At 37.4% G+C, this 21,553-nt stretch overlaps 1 protein-coding gene across 2 annotated transcripts in view; it reads left to right on the forward strand.

Moving 5' to 3' along the window:
* PDE7B (phosphodiesterase 7B) overlaps positions 1-21,553 on the forward strand; it is a 168,959-nt gene that overhangs the window by 187 nt on the left and 147,219 nt on the right. For both annotated transcript variants that reach the window (XM_057379304.1, XM_057379305.1), the window contains exon 2: positions 94-208. In XM_057379304.1, coding sequence (XP_057235287.1) covers positions 188-208 — 21 coding nt within the window. In that variant the 5' untranslated portion in view covers positions 94-187. The remainder of the gene's footprint in view (positions 1-93; positions 209-21,553) is intronic.

Here is a 21,553-nt window from a genome sequence, read left to right on the forward strand (position 1 = left end):
TTTTTTTTTTTTTTTTTTTTTTTTTTTTTTGATTTATCATTATTATTTTTGTTTGCTGTCGTTACTTATTTCTATTCCCAATCCTGGATGCAGTTACTGGATTCTGCAGTACAAGTCTTCATGAACAAGCTGCACCGCTTAGAGATTTCACGGCATTCAGAGGTCACAGAAGTGCCACTATGGTTAAATGTCTTGTTTAATGGTTGAGGTATGTACAGCAAATCTAAAAGAGGCGGCATGATTCTTTTTTGAAGGGGACCTAATATTGTGAGGGGGAGAGGGAGATAATACTATTATTTAGTGGAAAAGATTTTTACTGGTGATTGTTACTACAGCAACCGATTTTTGAATTTCCTCCCTTTTTCTCTTTATTCAAACTAGATGAAAATTTTAACTTATGTTGATTTAACCATATGATAGTTACAGAAGATTGCAGGAAGAATCTCTTGTGATAGTCCATTCTGTCTCCACTGGGGAAAGTGTGATTGATTTTTCTATATGTTTTCCTATTGCTGTGTGGCAGGAGAGGAGACCTGGGACTTGGCTGGCTTAGATGAAGGGAGAAGAAAACAGAAACTTGTTCCTATCCTGAGGGGGCTGTGAGTTTGTCTGAGAGTTAGAGCAGAGGGAGGAAGTCTTGGAAATAAACAGGTCAAGCAGAAAAGAATATCGGCCTCATTTTTAGGAGTACATGTACTGCTGCTTTTTTTTTTTTTTTTTTTTTTTTTTTTTTTTTTTTTTTTTTTTTTTTTTTTTTTTTTTTTTTAAACTGCATGCTTAGATTACTTTACTTGGTTTGGGTTCAGAAGTTCAAAATTAAGAAGCAGCCTGAGCTTTGACTAAGAAACAGATCCTCCCTGGGAGGGGAGAGAGAGTTGATTATCTTATATCAACACCAGTTTTCATACAGCTTTTGCTACTCAAACAGAGAAAAGTGAGGATTTGCTCAGGAGTTGAATTGATGTATCCTGACATCTGTTTGATGACATATTTGACATCAATTCATATTTGAGCCAGTGATCTGCCTTGAATGAGTATTGCAGCATTACAGTGGGCAGTGTGTGCTGCAGTAAATGAAAGCTACTGCTACCATAAAACTAATATTGTTTTCCAGAGTGTGATTCTGAATTATGAGAGGAAGAGTCACTTGTCAGAGCTTGTGTGCGTGTGTTTGTGTGTGAGTGGTCTTAAAAATAACTCCAGCCAACACAGGTGATTGCTGTTGTTAATTGGATTAATATACAGGTATGTTCAATGACCAGCAGGCTCTGTATCTTTCCAATTTGTGGAATGAGATTTTTACAGCTCTGTTTGAAATGTTCTTGTAGACGTGAATCCTCTGCAATCTGRAAATGCTTCTGTTTAACTTTAAAAATTATACGTGAAAAAAAACAATTTCTCCCACAAGGTGCAGAACATGAGCACATCTATCTCCTGTACTGCACCCTATAGGGTTAAAAAAATTAACTCCACTAGGCTGAAGCATACTAGCTTAAGGACTGCAAAAATATTAGCTCTGAAATGCAGAGGATGTGCTATGTGCTGTGAATGGACAATTGCTATTCTGCAGTGCCTAGTGGGAAAACAAGGACTTTGTGTATTGCAAATGCATAACTGCAGCTCCTCCATTTCCTTTGCTGTATCTTCACTGATGACTGCAGAAACAAAGAGGCTTGTCACAGATAAGATCTTTAGTGCCCCATCTCTTTGGAGATGCTTGAAGATATTTTCTCATATCATCCAACAGCCCAAAGTCAAGCTCAGTTGGATGAACTGTTATTCTGTAWTCTCCATGTCATTCTCTCCTCCTCTCCCCTCCCCAAATTCTTGCTATGTGAACTGCCTGCTGCTTTCAAAAACTAAAGTACTACTYCTCTACCCTCAAGTTTAGAAAGGTTAATATGGTGTTTGTTTGATGATTAATTTGTAAATTTAACTAAGAGTGAGTCTCAGTGTAGAGACTATCATCTGTTCTGTAAGAAAAAACTTGTAACTATAAATACGTTCAAGTTTCAAAAGACAACCTGTAAGATATTTGCCTATCATAATTTCTGAGAATTAAATTATTTGCATCTTTTGAGAAATGGTTTCTAGAGATTTATTTTTAAGCTTAGAGATTTATTTTTAAGCTCTGTATCTACATGTTGGTGCATATGTGTTGTGTAGCAACTACTAATGGTGGTACTAATAGTAAATATGGTAAGTGGGCTTCAGCTGAGGAAATGACACAGTTTTGATGTTTTAGTAAGAAAAGTTTATCTGCCATATTTCYTCTGAAGGATCTTGATTTAGCATCTAAAAACATACAATTTAAGGTTGGTCATTCTGCAGTGGACAAAACTTACTAACATTTGCACTCACACTGTCTCCAAAAATTGTGTATTGCAGAAGTTTCATGGGCCATGAATGGCTGCTTCTTCTGAGTTTATTTCCATAGGGTGGTCAGGAGTTGTCACCAGTGAAGTTCTAGTGATTCCAGCAGGGCAAGGCACAGTCTGCTGAGCCTAATCCAACATACAGCAGATCACTTTTGAAAATTGCAAAATCTTTGACTGTAAAATAGTTATAAATAAATACATCATTATAACAGCAGCTCCCCTTCCTCCCTATTTATGTTCTTTTCCCCCCTGAAACTGAGCCCTCTGCTTGCTCTTACCAGATCCCAAGGTAGGTGGTTGAAGCAGACTGATTTTCCAGTGCCTTCATTGCAATGGTGAAGTGTGTTTGAGACATTCATTCATATGTAATTCCTTTTCACTCATCACACGGCTCTTCTACCAACAGTTAAAGCATATATTAATGAGAAATAGTCTGAAAATTGGTATTCTATGATATGTACATGGTTTTCTTCTAATTTTTCAGTCTCAGGCAAAAAACGGCTCTTGTACTGCTAGTTTCCTTTATAGGAGCTGCATGAAACAAAAATGCCAGCTACTAACCAAGCCATTGCTGTCAATAGAGTAAAACCTGGTGCCTCTCTATTTAATCGTAAGAAATATTTAAGATTTAATCTCTCCTCAGATCAAGGTGGACATGTGGCCAGAAGCTCTTGATGAGCTTGATTCTGGTTTCTGGGCTAACAGAAAAACAAGCCTTTGGTGCAGCCAGAAAGATAYTCCATGTAAATAGGAATACTTAGCTACTCAGTATTGTTCATCATCACATTGTTACTCCATTTTCATGCTTGAAATTATTACAGCATTCCAAGTGCTTGTCACAGGGTGAAAGTGAAAGGGACAGCTGGGGTCCTACCAGCTGCCAGAACAAAATTAAGTGTTTCGTAATGAAATGATGGTTCAATATTCCTCCTCTCACATCCATATTGGGTACAAGTCATTGGAACTATAACATTCTTTTTTTCTTGTTCCTCAGTCAGCAAGCTGCCTTGCCCTTGCAGGGACATGAGTTCTTACAGTTCCAGCAAAACACTGGCTTTATCTCTGGTGTGAAATTTGCACTTTTCAGTCACAAGCTTCAGGGTGCAGAATTGATGTTATTTACAGTTTATACCCTGAGTACACTGAGACACAGATGCAGCCTAAGTGTCCAAAAGTAKCACAGAAGCTCTGGTGTTTTTTCTTTCTCTGGCCACCACAAGGTGCATCAATTTTGGCACCTAAAGGTGAACAATGCTGAGAAACTGTGACACAATGCCAGGTACCACACATGCAAACTGATAACCTTTCTGTGTTTCACAGTAAATGAGTGGAAACCAAATAACATGCTTTCTGACAGTAGTAGCAGTTTTTCAGATCTGAAGTATTAGCTTTGCATAAACATTAGTGATAGGATGAATTTGTTGTATTTAAGACTTTATTTAACTAACTTAGGGAATCTGAAAATGCACAGTCAACTTCTGCCAGATTTTTTTTTGCAAAAAATGACTCTTCTGTATCATCCTACAAACTGTTTGGAGAACTGCTAAATTTCATTTTCCCTGTTATTCTTACTATAGTGCCATTTCAAAAAAATAGCATTAGAAAACAGTACTTGAAGCTCGGAATGCTGTCATTTCTGTTTCCTGGGGTTTGGAATATATATTGCAAGGTTTCACAGTGCTAAGATTAGTTAGTGGTAGCTATCTGTTTTAAAGCCTCCAGTTTTAAAGCAGAAAATTAACAAAATGAGAGCCAGATGARACAGATGAGAGAATGTTTCCAGAAGCTAGACTTCAGTGACAAAACTGTAAGTGAAAAGTTTATGACAGAGACAATTCTCAAAAAACAGCAGCCATGTGAATTAAGCATTTCTTTTTTCATAGGTTGAATAGTGTGGTATTGTCATACCATTGATGCAGTAATTTTGATATACATTGGTTACTTATTCTGTTCTTTGAAAAGTGAAAAGTCTAGGGCTATCATTTAATTATGTAAACTGCGTCAAACTAAGCTAATGAAAGGATCCTATTGAGCTGTATCTTTTCATTCTGTTCTTATTCCTAGTAGGAGCTATGAGAGAGGATGGATAAGAGCTCAGTTTAGCTGCTYATTTAAGTCACATAGTCTTGTGGTGGCATGTGATATTCTTCTGCTAGYTTGCTGTCCAGCCAAATAAGACATCCAGGTTGCCTGGATAAATAAACAGAGCTGATGACCTCTTCCTCTTAATAGGTGGACATGAGCAGTTAGGATTCTTCCAGTCACACACAGAGACAAACTCGTTACATTTTAGCTAAGGAAGAATTGCCCTCAGAGGCAGGCAGCAAGATTGACTTCTGTTTGAGTGGGTAATTTAAAAAAAAAAAAAAGTAGAAACAAATATTTAGAAGGAAACAGTTACAGAGGCATTTTTTTTTTCCTGTAGCTTATAGGTTTGTGCTAGTTACCCACAAAAATTTCTGGTATGAGAAAACTCACCAACTAATATCTCACTGTGGCATGTGCTAATGCTGGCAGTGCAAAGTTTTGAAAAGGAGAGCGGAGAATCTCCTGTCAAATTAAGTTCAGCTAATTGTCATACAGTGGCATAAAACACACTTGTGGGGCAACCTGTATACAATTTCCTGCATGTTTGTTCATATCAGAGTCTATGATACTAACCCATGTGTATGTAAAAAGATGTTTTGAAAAGGCCAATCTTTACCTTTCAAAGAATAAAGCGAGAGGTAGGCATGTTTTGACCAAATATACAGCAACTCAAGAATATGGCTTAGAGAAATATGCATCTGTAACAATGAAATTAAGAAACATGAATTTAACTAGAAAACTCCTGGAGGATGGTATTGATCTTGCCCTTTATTACTTCTGAAAGAAAGGATATGTAGGTTCATGTTCTTATTCCTTCTCTTTCCCCCTACCCCAACCTTTTTCCCTTAGCACACTTCCCATAGGGCATATAAAGCTTTGGGGCTTGTCCTAATGCGAGGGTGGCAGAGCTGCCATCGAGTGTGCGAGGACTCTTCCCTTGGACAGAGAGATGTGGCTCCCCAGGTGGTTGCTGTGCTTTGGAAACAAACACACACTGACGTGAAACTCCTCAGTACTTTCTCAAAAATTCAGCTGTCATCCGAGGGTGCAGCTATTTTCCCCTCTATGTGTGGTGATCCGGGTATAGAGTGACAACTGGGGCCTCTGCTCAGACAGCCCCAGAGGACATAATCTGCTTCGTGTTTCTGTACAAGAGCACGTATGCAGCTGCACACTGGGGTACACTAAATACAGCCAACACCTGACATTTGGGTTTGCCTTTTCCTCAACTTACCACTTGGCTTTAAACYTCTGAGAGGTTTAGACAGAATGAGGGCTTGGTGTGTACCAGGCTGCTGGGATGGAGGATAAGACCTCCCATAGACATCCAGAGAGGGATGGAAACGGATGCATGGCACCTTCATGGAGAAAGAACACTTCTGGCTTCRTGTTAACTGGCAACCATGTTGAAACTGGCTGTTTTCTAAGGCCCTTTCTGTTTCAAATGTTGGAATATGGCTTGGCTCTGTATTACTTATGTAGAGTCATTTTTGTTTTACACTCTGCCATAATATACAAGTATATAATAACGACAATGTTCAAGTAGCATCAGAATGACCACCATAAATGTAATTAGGCAGTGTGTCTCCAGTTTAATCAATATGGTCATTAGAAGACTGTAAGACAGCCAGGAAAACAATAATTAGTTCTGATTTATAACGAGAACTTGCACACATCAGTGAAGGAGAGAGAGGAGCTTTGCATGTTCAAGGCTTGGGAGGATAACAAGTTGCTTTCTGCTTTAGCAGATCTGAGAACATTTATTAAAAATGCTCTTGAAAATGCTTTTACAATACTGAAAAATTTTCTCATTAAATAATTACTTTTCTTGAGTAAACTCAAAGTATCAGCTAGAAAGATACAACTGGAATGCATTTCTTCACCAAGAAAATTCCTCCCATGCACAGTTGGTTTGTTTTTCTAGGGCTGCTTTGAAAAGCAGAACAACTGAAAGATATGAAACAAGACTCAAATTGAGGTGCAGTCAGAGAGTGTAAAATGTCACGATTCCACTGAGTTGAAGAGGACTCCACCAATTTATACCTGTGAAAGATCGGATGCACCGAGCTTTCAGGACTGGGACACATTCCTTCTCTTCACTGTTTAGATGAAATTTTAGATTCACTAGCTTTGTGTCATACCTGTTTCATACCAGTTTTCCACAACTTCCTCACCAYTGTGGTACCACAGGGCTGCTTTGGTGGTTCCCCAGAAGCTGTAATGTATTCTTTTCCTTCCATCACACTCTAACCCCCCTTCTCTCCTTGCCTTTCTCACAGAAAATAAATGTTTACCAGATTTTATTTGAAATYACAACCCTGCAGTTAATTTTTAACTTATGTGCTAACATCTGCAAAACCGTATATATTTGTAATACAGAAGGGGCTGATCTTGCTCATTTTCAGTAAAGACCGTGATCTGTTTTAAGGACACAGCTATGTAAGTAATATTTTCAAAAGCTGAGGAATAACAGGAAAATAGTAATTTTRTTTAGGAACCAGCATGTACTGTGCTGTATCACAAGAAATTTTTCATGTAGTATGATCGTAACATCCTGTCTCTTTGAACCACGAAACTATAACTATAACAATCCTATCCAGTAGCAAAATATAACCTCTGTAATAGTGTGGTGACAAACACCAGTGCAACATGAGAACACTGCATGAATTTCATCCTATATATCATTACCAAAGCCGATAGAAGTGGCCAGGCTTTCAAAAAAGCATAAATTCACTTTAGTCTCTAACTGAAATGGCTGGATCGGAAAAATTGCTGCGCATGAGAGGTTGCCTGGGAAATGTTTTCCCTTTCTACCTCAGACAGACAGAAGTGGCCAATAGCCTGTTAGTGCTTTCAAGAAAGTGTGGGAGCAAAAGATTCAAGTTTTCTCTGCTTCTGTCAGCTTTCCTGACTGAAAAGGGGTGCCACTGAAGCACCCCTAAGGGTTGTTCCCAGTCCCTGGCAGAGGCAGCCCACAGTCCACTGCCTCACCCGGAGCTTCTGCACTCCTGAARGGGYRCATTAAGGTGGTTCCAGGCAGACCWTCACCTGCAGCTCCAGGAGTTCTGCCCTGAACCCAAGATAGTTTTCTGATGTGTGTTTTCTTCAAATGAGCACCTCCTTCTGAACAACTTTTGCACTGACTAATAATAGTTTTTTTAAAAGGAGGTTCAGATGTATTTTAAAGGTGGGGAAAAAAATCTCACCACTGCTGCAGAATCTCTGCCTTGTTTGTGAGGACTGAGGAGTGCAGAGAGATTATTTGATTTGGGTGCCTGCTCGTGGGCAGAAGTGAGTGRATGATTGCTCTACATGATCTGCAAGGTCTCTTCCAACTCTGATGGTTATGCACCATCCAGTCACCTATCCAGTGACCATTTTGAAAAATCTGCTTAGTTTTTATTTTATAGCACCGGAATTAAAAGCTCAGAAGTCAATTTCCAAATCTTTCTTCAGCCTCTTCTAACCCTCCTCCCAAGAGACTTAGTTCTACTTCTTATTTTCAAAGGAAGTGGGGGAAAAAATCAGCAATCCATGCTTTATTTATAGGACACCTAAAGTGCTGAATGGATTCTGCATGAAGATGTGCTTGTAACGGTTATATTTTTTTGCTTTTACTGTGAAACACAGTTCCTTTAAAAATAGGTTCTTACATGCACTACAGGTATATTATTATTTTTCCCATCCCTTCCCTAAATTCAGAATCCAGCCCTTTAGGGCTTCTCTACCAGAGCAAAGGAGTATGGGATTCTGCTTGGGTTTTTTCTTTTTGTTGCTTTTTTTTTTTTCTTAAACACCATAGCAAACATTGTTTCAAATCCAATAATGTGACAAAGGGAGGATTATAATGTTTAAGTATGTCAGCTGGTCAGAAAGCCTCTTGTGGGGCAGCCTCACAATTATCTGGACCACCTAATATGCCTCTGCAGCTTGGTCTCACTACCATAGAATTTTTTAATTGCTATTCATGGTTTTAGATAATATTTTTTTAACTTTAATCCTGTTTACTACTAATGCAAACAAGCTGAATCTGACTTCTGCTATTTTCTAAGTATTAGTAAAGCCTATTTCACATTTCAGCAAAGAATAAAGCTAAAAGCATTTAATGTCAATTTGTGCTTGGCATTGCACCTTTTTATCATAGCTGCTGAAAATTAGTTTGACAATAAGCAAACCAATCTCTAAAAATGTCTCAAAAGGTCCTGATGTTTAAGACACAGAAAACAATTAGCAGAGAGGTCTTAGTGGTTTGTAGACACCCTCTAATTGTCATMTGTTGGCAATACTTTGACAGTTGAACTTCAGCTCTGATTTTAAGAGAACTTCAGAAGCCTTTGAGGTAATTCCTCAATTTCTACAGACTTTTTTTTGAAAGAGTGTATTAAAAGGGCGTTTCTCCTTTTTGAATCTGCTACCCTTATTTTCTCTGAGAACACTTAAAATTACATTTTCACCACACTTATTTTATAGGTTCTGGCATGGGAACTAATGCTCCTTCTCCTAGTAGCAGACAGAGAATCAGTCACAATCTGATGTTAACAACTTCATTACCTAAAYTGTTCTACACTTTATTAAGTTCAACACAAGCAAATCTAATGCCTTTGAACCAGGGAGTTCTTGCCTATGTTGCAAGTTTACAAGACATTAATTAATTTAAAAAGTCACAATAGTATATCAACCTCTGTGGCAAACTGGAACCTGGGTTGTGATACCATTGAGTTCTGCAGATAAGTRCCACTTGAGTGCAGCAGAGAGAAAAAAATGGTTTAGCTAATTTACATTAAAAAGTCAAATATGAACAATGTTGTCAATACAGTTGCTCTTGTGCTTCTCCTTGGGAGATGAGATTCAACATATTTTACCCCAACATTTGACACACTGCATATTTGTCTGTGCTAGCAGCAAATAATATGCACTGAGGAGAATGATAGGGTGGTTCTGAGATATGGGATACCTGTAGATTTCAGTGACAAGGAGATCAGAAAATCTTTTATGAAAAGTCAGCCCACCACTAGGTGTTTCTACTAAGCCACCAGTGGTGCTATAATTTTCAGTTGGTCCTTAAATTGCCCTCACTGCTTTTCAGAGTTAAGTACCTGCTGAGCACACAGGTTGTTTATCAGGTTGTTTATCAGGTTGTTTACCATCCCTCTGCATCTTGCCCATGAACCTTGCAGTCCTTGCAGTCCCTTGCAGCTGGAAGGGGAGCTCATGGAATCACAGAATGTGTCAGATTGGAAGGGACCACAGTGGCCCATCTGGTCCASCTTCCTGGCTCAAGCAGGGTCATCCTAGAGCCCTTGGCATAGGATTGTGTCCTGACAGCTGTTGAATATCTCCAGTGTGGGAGACCCCACAACCTCTACGGGCAGCCTGTTCTGGGGCTCATTGCAAAGTCAGTCTTGTAAAGGAAAAGGCCCAGGAAAATAGAAAATTGCATCAACTGAGGTTGTGACAATGCTGTGTATGGTATAAGAAGTTATAAGGTATTTTTCATGCTTCATGCATGCCATGGCACCCACTGTTCTCAGAGTCTAGTCTAAAAAGATGTTAATGAAAACCCTCATTTAGGGTTGTTTCTGAGCACACTGATGAATAAAGAAAATGATGAATTTTCTTTAAGAGCAGCTTTACCATTATTAGTTTTACCAATAGAGGCATAGAACAAGTTTTAGTTTGATTTGCCTACCCCAAGACTTTTCCTTTAAATGAAGATTCTTTTAAGAATTAGAAAACTTAACCACTTTTAAAAAATATTTTGGGGAGCTCATTTTGAAAACTGTGACTCTTCTGTCTGTATTTTTTATTACTTCAACATCAGCCACTTGCTGCTTCTAAAAAGTTATCTTATTAATTTTGTTAGGGTTAGAGAAACTTTCATCTAACTAATTTTTAAAAATTGAAACATCAAAGGAAAAATAATTTTGTCTTCTGATTGTGAACCATTGTAACTAGAGTGTCCTTCTGATGTGTGAGCAGAGTTAGTTACAGGCAGTCGATGCACCGTACCGTGGGCAGGCATGAGAGGAAGATACAGCCTTGTCCATCGCAAAACATCAGAAGCATTTCTGATTGTGACTGATAACAGAGTGAAAGCTGAGCAGAGATGGTCTCRGAGACTCTGTACCCCAAATTGGAACATGATATCATGTTCACACTCATACAAAATGAAATGCTAGCCTAGGAAAAATTGTGTTGAGCTAAGAGATTATTTAAGGCTCTTGCTCTGTGTTGCAAAGTGTGTTGCAGTACAAGCAGACTATGAAAATACTGCATGTAAAATGTAAGTCAAATCAGTAACACTCATTCAAGTAAAATACCTGTATTCCCCACTGGCAGAAATGCAGATGTGTTAAAGGCTATTTTCTGGAAATGGCTTCCCTATCTGTGCATAAATCATTCAAAAGTTGAAGAGGCGAGATTTTATCATTCCAGTTTTTCTAACTCAGATTTTATTTTTTAATTAACTCAGAAATCATTTAGTGTTTGAACACACTTTCTGTTCTTTGTGAATCTGGTTATTTGACTGCAGAAGAACCAAACATTTGTTTAGGCAGTTTATGTTGACAGAGTTTTCTCCTATGGAAATTTGCCATTTCATAAAAGGAGTAATTTGTTRTAGCAAATTGCTCTGTTTAGTGGGGATTGGGAGTTCTTGAACTGAGAATAGAATGAATTCAAGCATCTATTTGATTTTTACTATTTATAAAACCAAAAATTAAGTGTTTAGTTCACCTACGAAACGTACCCTGAGTACAAACTGAACCCATCTCCCTCTGAACCTAAAGCACAGACTTGTTTCAGCAGGCAGGGTGGAAACCTCATGTACCCTTGAGCTCTGTTTCCTATTGGCACCCCCACAGCAGAGAATGCCAAATTGTGTGATCCCACAGCTCTGCTCTGTGCACCTTTCCTCAGTACCACTGGGCACAGCCAAAGCTGAAAGCACAATCTCCCAGAGAGAATTTCTCATCTCTGACCCAAAAACTCTGGTTTGGCTTCACGTTGTGMGGGCAGGGCGTGGGCAGATAGGGAGTGAAAGGGTGGGGTGAAGAGGGAAGAAATGGGAAAGGGTGGATGCAGAGGATGATGGGGGAAATTGCACTGTATCTTGCTATCTTAAACATCTGTAATAAGGTGCCTTTATCCATCTGATACTGACTATAATTGCTGATATTAATTTAATGTCATCACTGCTATAAAATTGCTGATATTAAGTCCATATCAGCACTGTTTCTCCTTGATTCCATCAAGTCTTGATCTTTTGACCCCCTAGTATTTTTACAGAATTCCTAATTTTTTTTATCTGTTGAATAGCACGGCTCTCAGGGGCTTGGGTCCAGCTTTACATAGATTTCTTAATGATGGTTGGCTGCCTAATTATGGTGACATAAAGGCTGTCTCCAGCATCAGGATAAAGATTATGTAAGAGACGTGTCTGTCAAATTTCAAAATGAGCTGATGAGGGACTGAGGATTATCGTATTCCTCAACACCTCCCTTTCCAAGTGCAAGTGCAAAATTTCTCCCAATTTTTAAAGAAATCATCACATTTTTAAAAGAGAGTAATTGAGACTACAAATCAAAAAGATACCACGGTCCTGCAGTGCTGGAAAGTATTCACCCTTGTGGATGAGGGATAAAATRGAAAAAATCTGAGMAGACTGTTGGAAACTTAAAGATTTKACCTTTARGAACAAGAAACAATAAAGATCACTATTTATTTACTCCAGAATATTTATTAACCTCAATGATACACCCTATGACATCCCATTACATGCAATTATCATGTTAATTTCACATGTTAATGTGAACCATGACCATTCACGCATTCTTTGAGAATTTATTAGGGCAATTTTATGGGATATGTGAAATAAAAATCATTATGACATTACCAGCATATGTGTTTCACAGCAGCAATAATATGGTCATTCATTTTTTTTYATATGGAGAATTGTGATTTTAAATACTTTGAATGCTTTAGGTCTTTAACAATGTATTTAATTATGTGAATAACTTCGCGTCTGGGCGTGTTTAAATATTGAGGAAGTGTCCATTTCCCTGCAGGCCTTGACAATCCCACTTGACACTTCACGGTACCAACAATAGATTTCTGAATTGCTATAACATTTTTAGAAAGTCTGTACGATATTTAGGCGATGATTGCTTTGGAAAACTGGCAGAATATATCCATGGATTTAAAATATTTGTATATCCATCTGAATTTTATATCAGTATGAAAGATTTCAGGTATTAATTGYTCTTGAGTTATTAAATACAGTTATGAAAAAAAATTAGGCTCTAACACAAAGTTGTGAGATGAAGGATCATGTCTATGACTGGATGCTTAAGCTGCCAAAGTATCCTGAAAAACTGCATGGTACAGAAAACTTGGCAGACATGAACCAAATTCCCTTCTTGCACATGCAAAAAGTCTGCTTGGCTTTGTGGTAATATTCCATGTATGTTACATAAGGAAATTAGTACCGTTTCCAGTTTTAGTATTCAGTTAATATCTCAGTCTAATAAGAAGAAAAATTCAGCTCTAACCAGGCCTTGCTGATCTATATGCTTTAGATAAGTTCTATGTTAATATTCTGGCAACTAATCTCTACTGCTTTTTACTTTGAAAGGCTGAATATCTAACAGTTTCTGGGATTCCAAAGCCTTTGGCWTATCTCTGAACAAGTATTTGTGCATAAATAAATGCATTTGGCAGAATTATCTCATCTTCTTGTCACTAGCACATCAGCAAATCAGGCTATACCTTTGTCTAGATTCCAGATTCTTAATCATTCTGAAGAAATCAGTAACAAATTTAAAATTAACTTGCCTACAGGCACTTGAAATTACTGTAACTAATTAAATAAGTTCCAGGAACTGTAGTAGTTGTTCTGAAACTGTCACTTGGTTCTCCCTTTAAAGAGTTATTTTCCCCTATCTTTGTTGCTGTAGACTTTTTGTGCTTAATCCTCTCATGGCATCTTTCCCTTTAAGTGATTGCCCTTTGCATCTTCTTGGCACCAGGTTTATTTTCAGCAAGCTGTACTCAGAGTGCTGGCAGCCATCCCAGGGAAGCTGCTCTGCCTCGGTGGCATTTGGTACATGGGAATTCCAGAGTGAGGAATGGGCAAAGGTTACCACGTGTTTTACATCACTCTCAGAAACATCAAACTAGACTATTAGTGTTTAACAACAAACAATGCATGATGCCTCAAGGCATTGTGGTCTGACTCATTCTTTATTTTCCCTTTTCTTGTGCCTCCACTCATACCAGCCACGTTGGAATATTACCTGTGGATAATTCTCGTAATATCACCCTGTGATGCAGCAAGTCTTGATAAAAGATGCAGTTTGACGCAGAGTAATTTAAATGCTTGGGAATAGTTTTAATTCCTAGGAAGCAAATCAGTCACTAAATAAGATTTAATAGTTGTATTCTCAGACTTTTCCTGTCCTTTGCTGTTTTTAATGTTTTAAGAGACTGATTTCAGCCTGGAATTTACTTTCACTGTGTGTTTCAAAGGCAGACAAGCAGCAGCTGTCTTTGTGCAGCAAAACTTGTTGTTCTTCATAATCAGAAATATCCTATCAAGARGCAACAAATGCACAGAATGAATATATATAAATGTACATATATGTGAATATRTATCTGTTTCTCAAAAGAAATGACAGATCAGTTTCCACAATTTCATTTCATAGTGAAGCTCTAGTTTTGCATCTGCTTGATGGAAGATTAGTCTCCAGACATGCTTATCTATGTCATCTACAGGCTTCTGACAAACATTTGTGAATCCAGTGTGTCCTTGGTGACATTTTTAGTCCTTGGTGACATTGTTAGCCCTTGCTGGTTGTTTCTGGGAGCTGCTCTGCCATCATCTAGGTGGCCGAGGTCTGATATGCCACRGTATGTCACTGTTCTTATCAGCAGAGGTTCTTCAGAGGTTTTCTGTTTTTTTCTCTGATGTGACAAGGATTATACTAGTGAATTAGGGTTGTCAGCTGAAGAACATTGTTTGCAGAGTAACCTCACTCACCAAACACTCACCAAAATGAGAATGGGGACAGGAATCAATAAATAAAATGGTGGGGTGAATATGGAAAAACTGAAGTGTGCTATTAACAGAGGCTGTTCTGGTGATTCACCTTTAGTACAAACCCAGTACTAAACCGACTCATACTTGATCCTTCAATACTGATCCTTAATACTTACGTGTAGAAAATCACAGACCAGAATTTTARTTTTCTTTGTTTTAAATAAGAAAAAAAATTATATGCTCCTTCCATTTCATTACAACACTTTGAAAGAATTTTCTTCCCTAAAATATAAGGCTTTCTAATAATTGTATGAAGCTCTCTGTAGGAAAATTTATAGCACATACATCAATATAAAATCACTGTAATTTAAAATGTATATAATATTCAAGTCAATATTATGATTAACTAGGCTAGCCTTCCAGAYCTACTTAGATCTCCTTATTAAATCTTTATAAATGGATTTGTTGCTTACAGCAGAAGATAATTTAGAATGCAAATGGGAATTTTTACATGAATGGAGAATTTGTAAAAACAAACATCACTAGGCATAGGTTCAATACTACAGGGAAAAAGTCACTGAGCCATAATAGCTTTTTCTAGTACCACATGTAGGAAGTCTAAAATGCTGATTTTCAAGAACAGAATATAAACAGCTTACAAAAATTGGATGTAATAGTAATATAACATCTTGMTACCTCTGCTTTTCTGTATGCATCATAGTCATGTCAAATTAGAATTTCCCATGGCWATTTAGGAACACWCTCTTAATTTGAATAAAAGTGTCARATGACCAGGACAGTTTGCTGAAAGACCATTCCACAGGAGCCATCTATTGCAAAGCCACAGGGCTTCCCTGTACTACTCAAGTTCTGAGGAGTTTCTTCTTGCTTCATTTGCTTCATTATTTTTAAGGTAAGGAAATTGTGCTAACTATGAACAATTTTTTTTTAATAATATAGTCTTATTTTAAATGAAGGCTGGACTTGAGAAATAGCAAAAAAGAGTAGAAATTCCAAGCAGTTAGTATCTCAAGGCATGTTTGCTACTGGAAAGGAGGGAGAAGGAAGCTGTAATACCTGATGTTTGGAAAAAAGACAAAGGTAGTATATCCATATTAGAAAGTATGAATTTGTATTCCTCAGGATCAGGAAGAAGTTTTCCAGCACCAAGATGTAYGGTATCACAATGTAAATAGAAATTTTTTATCTTTATGTGAATAAATCAATGTTGCCCATTCCTGAAAATCTGATATCTCATTAAATGTTCTTTTCTCATCTGGTATGACTTCTCTTACTTTTTTTTTTTCTCTATTGAACAGCYTAATTCTGACGGCTTATTTCTGACAGAACTATTTGACAGATAAACTTGCTYTACTCCTATATCCACATGTAAAAACAAAACAAGATTGCTATTTCTATAGACCAGTGAATTTTTCTATTGTGACCAAACATGTTTTTCTTTTTCAATACCAAATATTGTCAAAGATCTCTAAATTATTTCATGGTATCAAGCAAATTCTATCTTTCCTTTAAAATGCAAAGCTAAAAAGAGACCTGAATATTTGGTTTCATTTTTCCCCATGTTTTACTCTTTATGTATTGTAGGTCAAAATGGGCTAATGAAGTATGGAACCTCAGGTGTAAATTTGTTGTCAGTGATGTAGATATTATCCTTTATATTTACTTCAGAGGAAAAATACTTTTATTCTTTTTTGGGAATTCAAATTATACTGTCACTAAAAGTTATTCTATTTGATGCTTGATTCCTGAGTTAGGTTGTTAGCCTGCCTTTAAGGAATGCCACAGTCTGAAAAATTCCATAGGCCTTGATTCGATCTAACAAAAACTTTGTAGGCCTTCTTCATTCATAGTCCTTAAGGACAGCTTCTACTGAGGTCATTAGGGGTTCATTGTTTATTAACAATCCATGCTGTGAGGCCACATCTCGAGTGCTGCTCCCAGTCCTGGGCTCCCCAGGGTAAGGAAGACATGGAATTACCGGGGTGAGTTCAGTGAATGAATGAGGACTTGGAGGATCTGCCATGCATGGAGAGCATGAGAGAGCTGGGACTGTTCAGCCTGGAGAAGAGAAGGCTTGGAAGAGTTCTTATCATTGTGTGGAGACAGCTGATGGAGTGTGTGGGAGAGGGACAGACTATGGACCAGGGGGTCTCCAGAGGTCCTTTCCAACCCCAGCTGCTCGGTGACTCCAAGCTTTAGGCATGACACAGGTAAGGATGGCAGAGTCCCAGTCCCCATGGCCATGGCGGGACTGCCAGCAGGAACSAGCTGGAAATGTAAATGTCAGTTATATAATTTAGGAAGAAAACAGAAAGAGCATCCCTCTATTAACAAGTTTTCTGTACAAGGAAGCTCCAGGCTAACAAATTATTGCAAGTGTAGAAATTGATATCTTTGGTACTTTATATAAAAAAAAAAGCAGATATTTTAAACTATGTTTTCACTATCTTTCAGAATATTTTGAGGATATTCTGGATTATGTCTGTTCCTGCTTTTATTAATCAGGTCAAATTCTCTTTCAGTACATTTTATCCATTAATTCACATTCAATAAGGTACGCTTTTGCTAGTGGGCATTCTAGGTCATCTATGCTTTGATATTTTTCTGGCACATCCATTAGTACACTATTAGAGTTCAAAAGAAACACAATAGTAAATGTTTCAAATATAACATATGCTTTCAGTCAGTATTTATGCTTTCAGAAGATGAATAAGAGYTCCATTTCTTATGATGTTCTAAATAATTGCTACTACAGGTAATTTGAAGGCCTGATTTTGTTTATGTGTATGTATGTGTGTGTGCATGCCCAGGCATTAACATTTGTATCTCTTCCAAAAAYTCTGAGATCTGCAGGGAAGCCACATTGTAATTTGCACATAATTTACCTTTACAACTTCTAATTTTTTTGAGCATGTCTGCCGCTTGTGTTTGCTAGATTTATTCACAAGGGAAAATAWTTCTGAACCCACTGATTAATAACTTGTATTAGAGGGACAGGGTTATATAAGAGCATCAGCTGCGTGTCCTCTGCTCTAAAAGCCTATCACTGCAAAGGTTTTTATAACAACTAATGAATCATRATTTACAATTCAGGTGTTTGCATCCCTGGAAATTTCTAGGACTCTCAACTAATACAAATGGAAATGTACTACGAGTAAGGCATAGAGATGAAATAGTTCTCAGTTTAAGAACAACCTTGAAAAACCCAGTACATTGTCCCCATTGACAAAGTGGAAAGCCTGCTTCTGTGTGGCAGCCCTGCTTAAGAGTCTRCACTGGAAGATGAGAAGCAACGTGTCATTCTGTGAAATGGATCTCACRCAACACATCCCAGGTCCCTTGTTAGTGTTATCTTTAATTAATATTTTAATTAAAGTGTATCAAATTAATGTAATGAGCTCTGTAATAAATCTCCCGTGAACTACAGCAAAGCCAGAATATCACAAAAACCATGAGGAACTAGCAAACAGTAGGAACCAACACTCTGCAGAACTTATCAAATCTCCTGACATGTCCCAGTCCTCCCTGTTTGATTAATAAAATCATCCATGTGGTTCATTTGGATCAAGAAATGGCCAAGAATCTGTCCACAAAATTATTTTTCACTCCAGTAATGTGGAGCTCTATATCTATTATCTCAGTGTAACTGAGTTGAATTTGTTCTGTTCGCAAGTAAAAATTAWGTGTCTTTCAAGACAGTCTCTTCCTAAAGCTGATTGCTACACTGTACTTATTCCCTTTATTAGAAGACTCTTTAACTTCAGTGTGTCTTGTCAGCCAAGAAAYTTCTTACCAAGGTAAGAAACCAAGAATCTGAATGCAGAATTACAAAATGGAATTTTTTAGGCTGTGGCATTCCAACACTTTGGTGCTGTGGCTTAGTTRTTTTAGCAGCAATACACCAGAAACACACCTACTTGAAACACCTGAAAGAAATCACATACCTAGGGGATGGACTGACTGCTTAGCTTACTTCTTAAACTTCATTGCAAGATAGGGATAAATTGCATATGCCAATCCTTGCCACCCTGCTGGCAATAATTATCTTTATTTTGGTGTTGAATTTCAGGAATATCTTTTGTTTGTAATGCYGTTAGAGGATGCAGCCAACTGGAATGTGTGAACATGTTTCTTTCCTGCTTAGCAACCAAAATTGCATTCAATATCATGGAAGTGAGTGTGTTTTGATTTGTACATTGTCTGTATGCATAGTTTGCTAAAATTTCAATTTCACATGGGCATACATTGCAGCCTCAAACATTGAAACATGATGACGTTATTATCAACATCAATTGAGATTTTATTAAAAAGTTACACAGCTAGCTTACACTTCCTATCCAAGCTTTTACAGTGTGTTTTTTAGAAATAAAATATTTACATCTTCCAAGTGTGGTTGCATATTCTAGTTACAGAATAATTGATAAATCACAAGGCTGTATTGTTTGTTCTGTGTAAATAGGGTTTTCTGAAATAGTCAACATATTAGCTGGGTGCTACTTTTGCACTAGCATTAATTGGGTGAACAGTTTGTTTGACAAACTCAGAAAATTCTAAATGTGTTTGTTGATCAAGGCTTTTTGTACGAATGTATGACAGATTTTGCTTTTCTTAATTTTTCTACAGCAAATATTAGTTGTARTACAGAGTAGCAGCAGCCCTGGAGCTATATTCGGTTTGGAACAGAGAATTCAGTAAACATTTGATGCCATACTTRACAATAACAGTGATGGACTTACTAGTTCTTAATGAGCCAGAGTTTTAGTACTACATGTGTAAAAAGCTTTTAAGTCCTACAAATCGTRTTTGTGGTCCCTGCACACCTGTGTTTGTCATATTGAAGAATTTTTAATTACACTACATTTGTAAACTTCTTTGGCTCTGGTTAGTTATTGACATAAAGAAAWCAGATAAATTTGTGTGTGATAAATAAATTGTACAACAGTGTCTCCTTTGTTTGACAGAGACAGAAGAAGGATGCRGTAATGCTTCAAAGTAGRCAAAATAATTCCATAACAAGTAAATGCATTTTGTAATTTTCAAGTTAATTATTTATTATCTTGTTTCTTTAATATAATATTCTCATTCTCACCTGCAATGTTATTTGTGATTTAAGAGCAGATGAAAAGCCCAATAAAACACAAGACAAGTCTCTCTTCAATTGTAGTAAACTTTGAATCAATTCTCYTGTCTGAGCATTTCCCATAGGCTCCTGGTAGGGAAAACGTGCCTGCTCAGTGTTTATATTGCCTCTTACTAATAGCTGTAGCTTGTAAATGGCACGTAAATATTGTCCTTTATCATATTTGCACAACCTAATAATAGCATTTTATGCAAGGCACACCCATTTCATTTGCCACATGCGACTGCGCTTACGGTGATGGTGGCCATGTCACATTTTTATATTTCCATGTAAGAAAAAGTGCCCATACAAAAACAAAAAATCCCTTTCACCTATTGTTTGGGCCCATAAGATTTTACCAGCTTTGTTGTACATTATTCCATCAGCCATGYTTCAATATCACTGTTTATATGAAATAAGATTGTGGGAGGGCAGAAGAAAAGATCTCTGTTGCAAAGTCTTAARTGCTTGGCAGTGTCTGAAGTTTTGCACTTGTATGCCTTGAAGTTGTGTGGTTATACCTCTTGGAGCTGAACTTTGGTGATCCTCATGGGTCCCTTCCAGCTCAGGGTATCCTGTGATATGACTGGCCTTAATAGGATCAAGAACTTTGTCTGGTGGGAGTTCATGGTCTCACATTTTGTCACGATTAATTATTTCAGCCTCTTGTACTTTTGTTTCTGTGTGCTTGAGAGTACTTTTAGAATGTAGGTGTTTTATACACATTTACTAGCTACTTAAGAGCTATAGTAACTGTAACTGTAACTCTTATATATGCCTAGACACTTCAAATGTGAGCAAGTACTGTGGTTCCTATTTCTGTGTAACAMATACTTCTACAGGGCAAGGAGTATATGTCTGTTGCCCTTGCCTCCATCTCCTTTGTGGTTTTAATACTTACAAGTTTAATAATTTGTGCTCTTCTTGCACTGTATGAAAGCATTCTCCCATATTTTATAATTCAAATTTATTGTTCAGTATTTTTACCTTCATATTTTGTTTGCTGGTTGGRCAAAATTCCTTTGTCTTCCTGTTTTTAATTGTGAAATTGTTGTTCTCCTACTTTCTCTTCCATTTAGTAACCATGTAAGTGGTCAATTTTTACTTGCCTAACCTGGCTTGTAGACTCCCAAGACAGCTTATGTTTAAGGGTAAACAGTTCAGCTAATAAAGTAGTACAAATTAATTTTTTAAATATGAATCAAAGTTGAATCCTTCTGAAGTTCAAGAGGCATAATCTTCACAGGTGACAAATAATCCTGTTCCCCAAATCTGAGCATACTCTAGTCTGATTTTCCCAGTTGTAAATGCTTGGAACTTACATTTCCAAATTACTTGTATTATTTTRATATTTATATGTTAAAAACCAATTACCATTGATTTCTTACTTGGGCGCTGAGAGAATAACAAATAGAAATCCATAACCCACTTAAAAAAATATGTTTGAGCCATTTGTAAAGCTAACACATTTCTCATCTTGAAATCCCTGTTGGCACTTATTTGCATCTTTATGAAGCAAAGAAACAATCTGTCCCTAAATTAGGAGGCGTAACCCAGGAACTCTGTGAGAGCAGCAGGGACCAAATCGTGGTTAAACCTCAGCACTGTCACTTACCTGCAGGCAGAGGTTCTGTGAGACAAAGTGAGTGCTTTGTGAAGTTTGATTTCTTTTCTCAAATATAGACTTGCAAGAGAGTTTGGGGATTTTGATTTTTGTTTTAGCCGAAGTAAATTGACAGTCGGGGTTCTTTTCATCTATATGTTTCATAGAGTCTTAATCTTTTTCAAACAGAGGAAGGAGGACATGTTCCTGCAATTTTAAAGGAAACCCTCACCCCAGATTTAAGAAATGGCTTTGTGTCATGGATGCAATACAGCAAAGCAGCAGTATCCAAGTTTCCACTGCAGCCA

The sequence above is a fragment of the Malurus melanocephalus genome, unplaced genomic scaffold (assembly GCF_030028575.1).
Source record: "Malurus melanocephalus ecotype Western Australia unplaced genomic scaffold, MMel_1.1 scaffold_400, whole genome shotgun sequence".
Lineage (NCBI taxonomy): Eukaryota > Metazoa > Chordata > Aves > Passeriformes > Maluridae > Malurus > Malurus melanocephalus.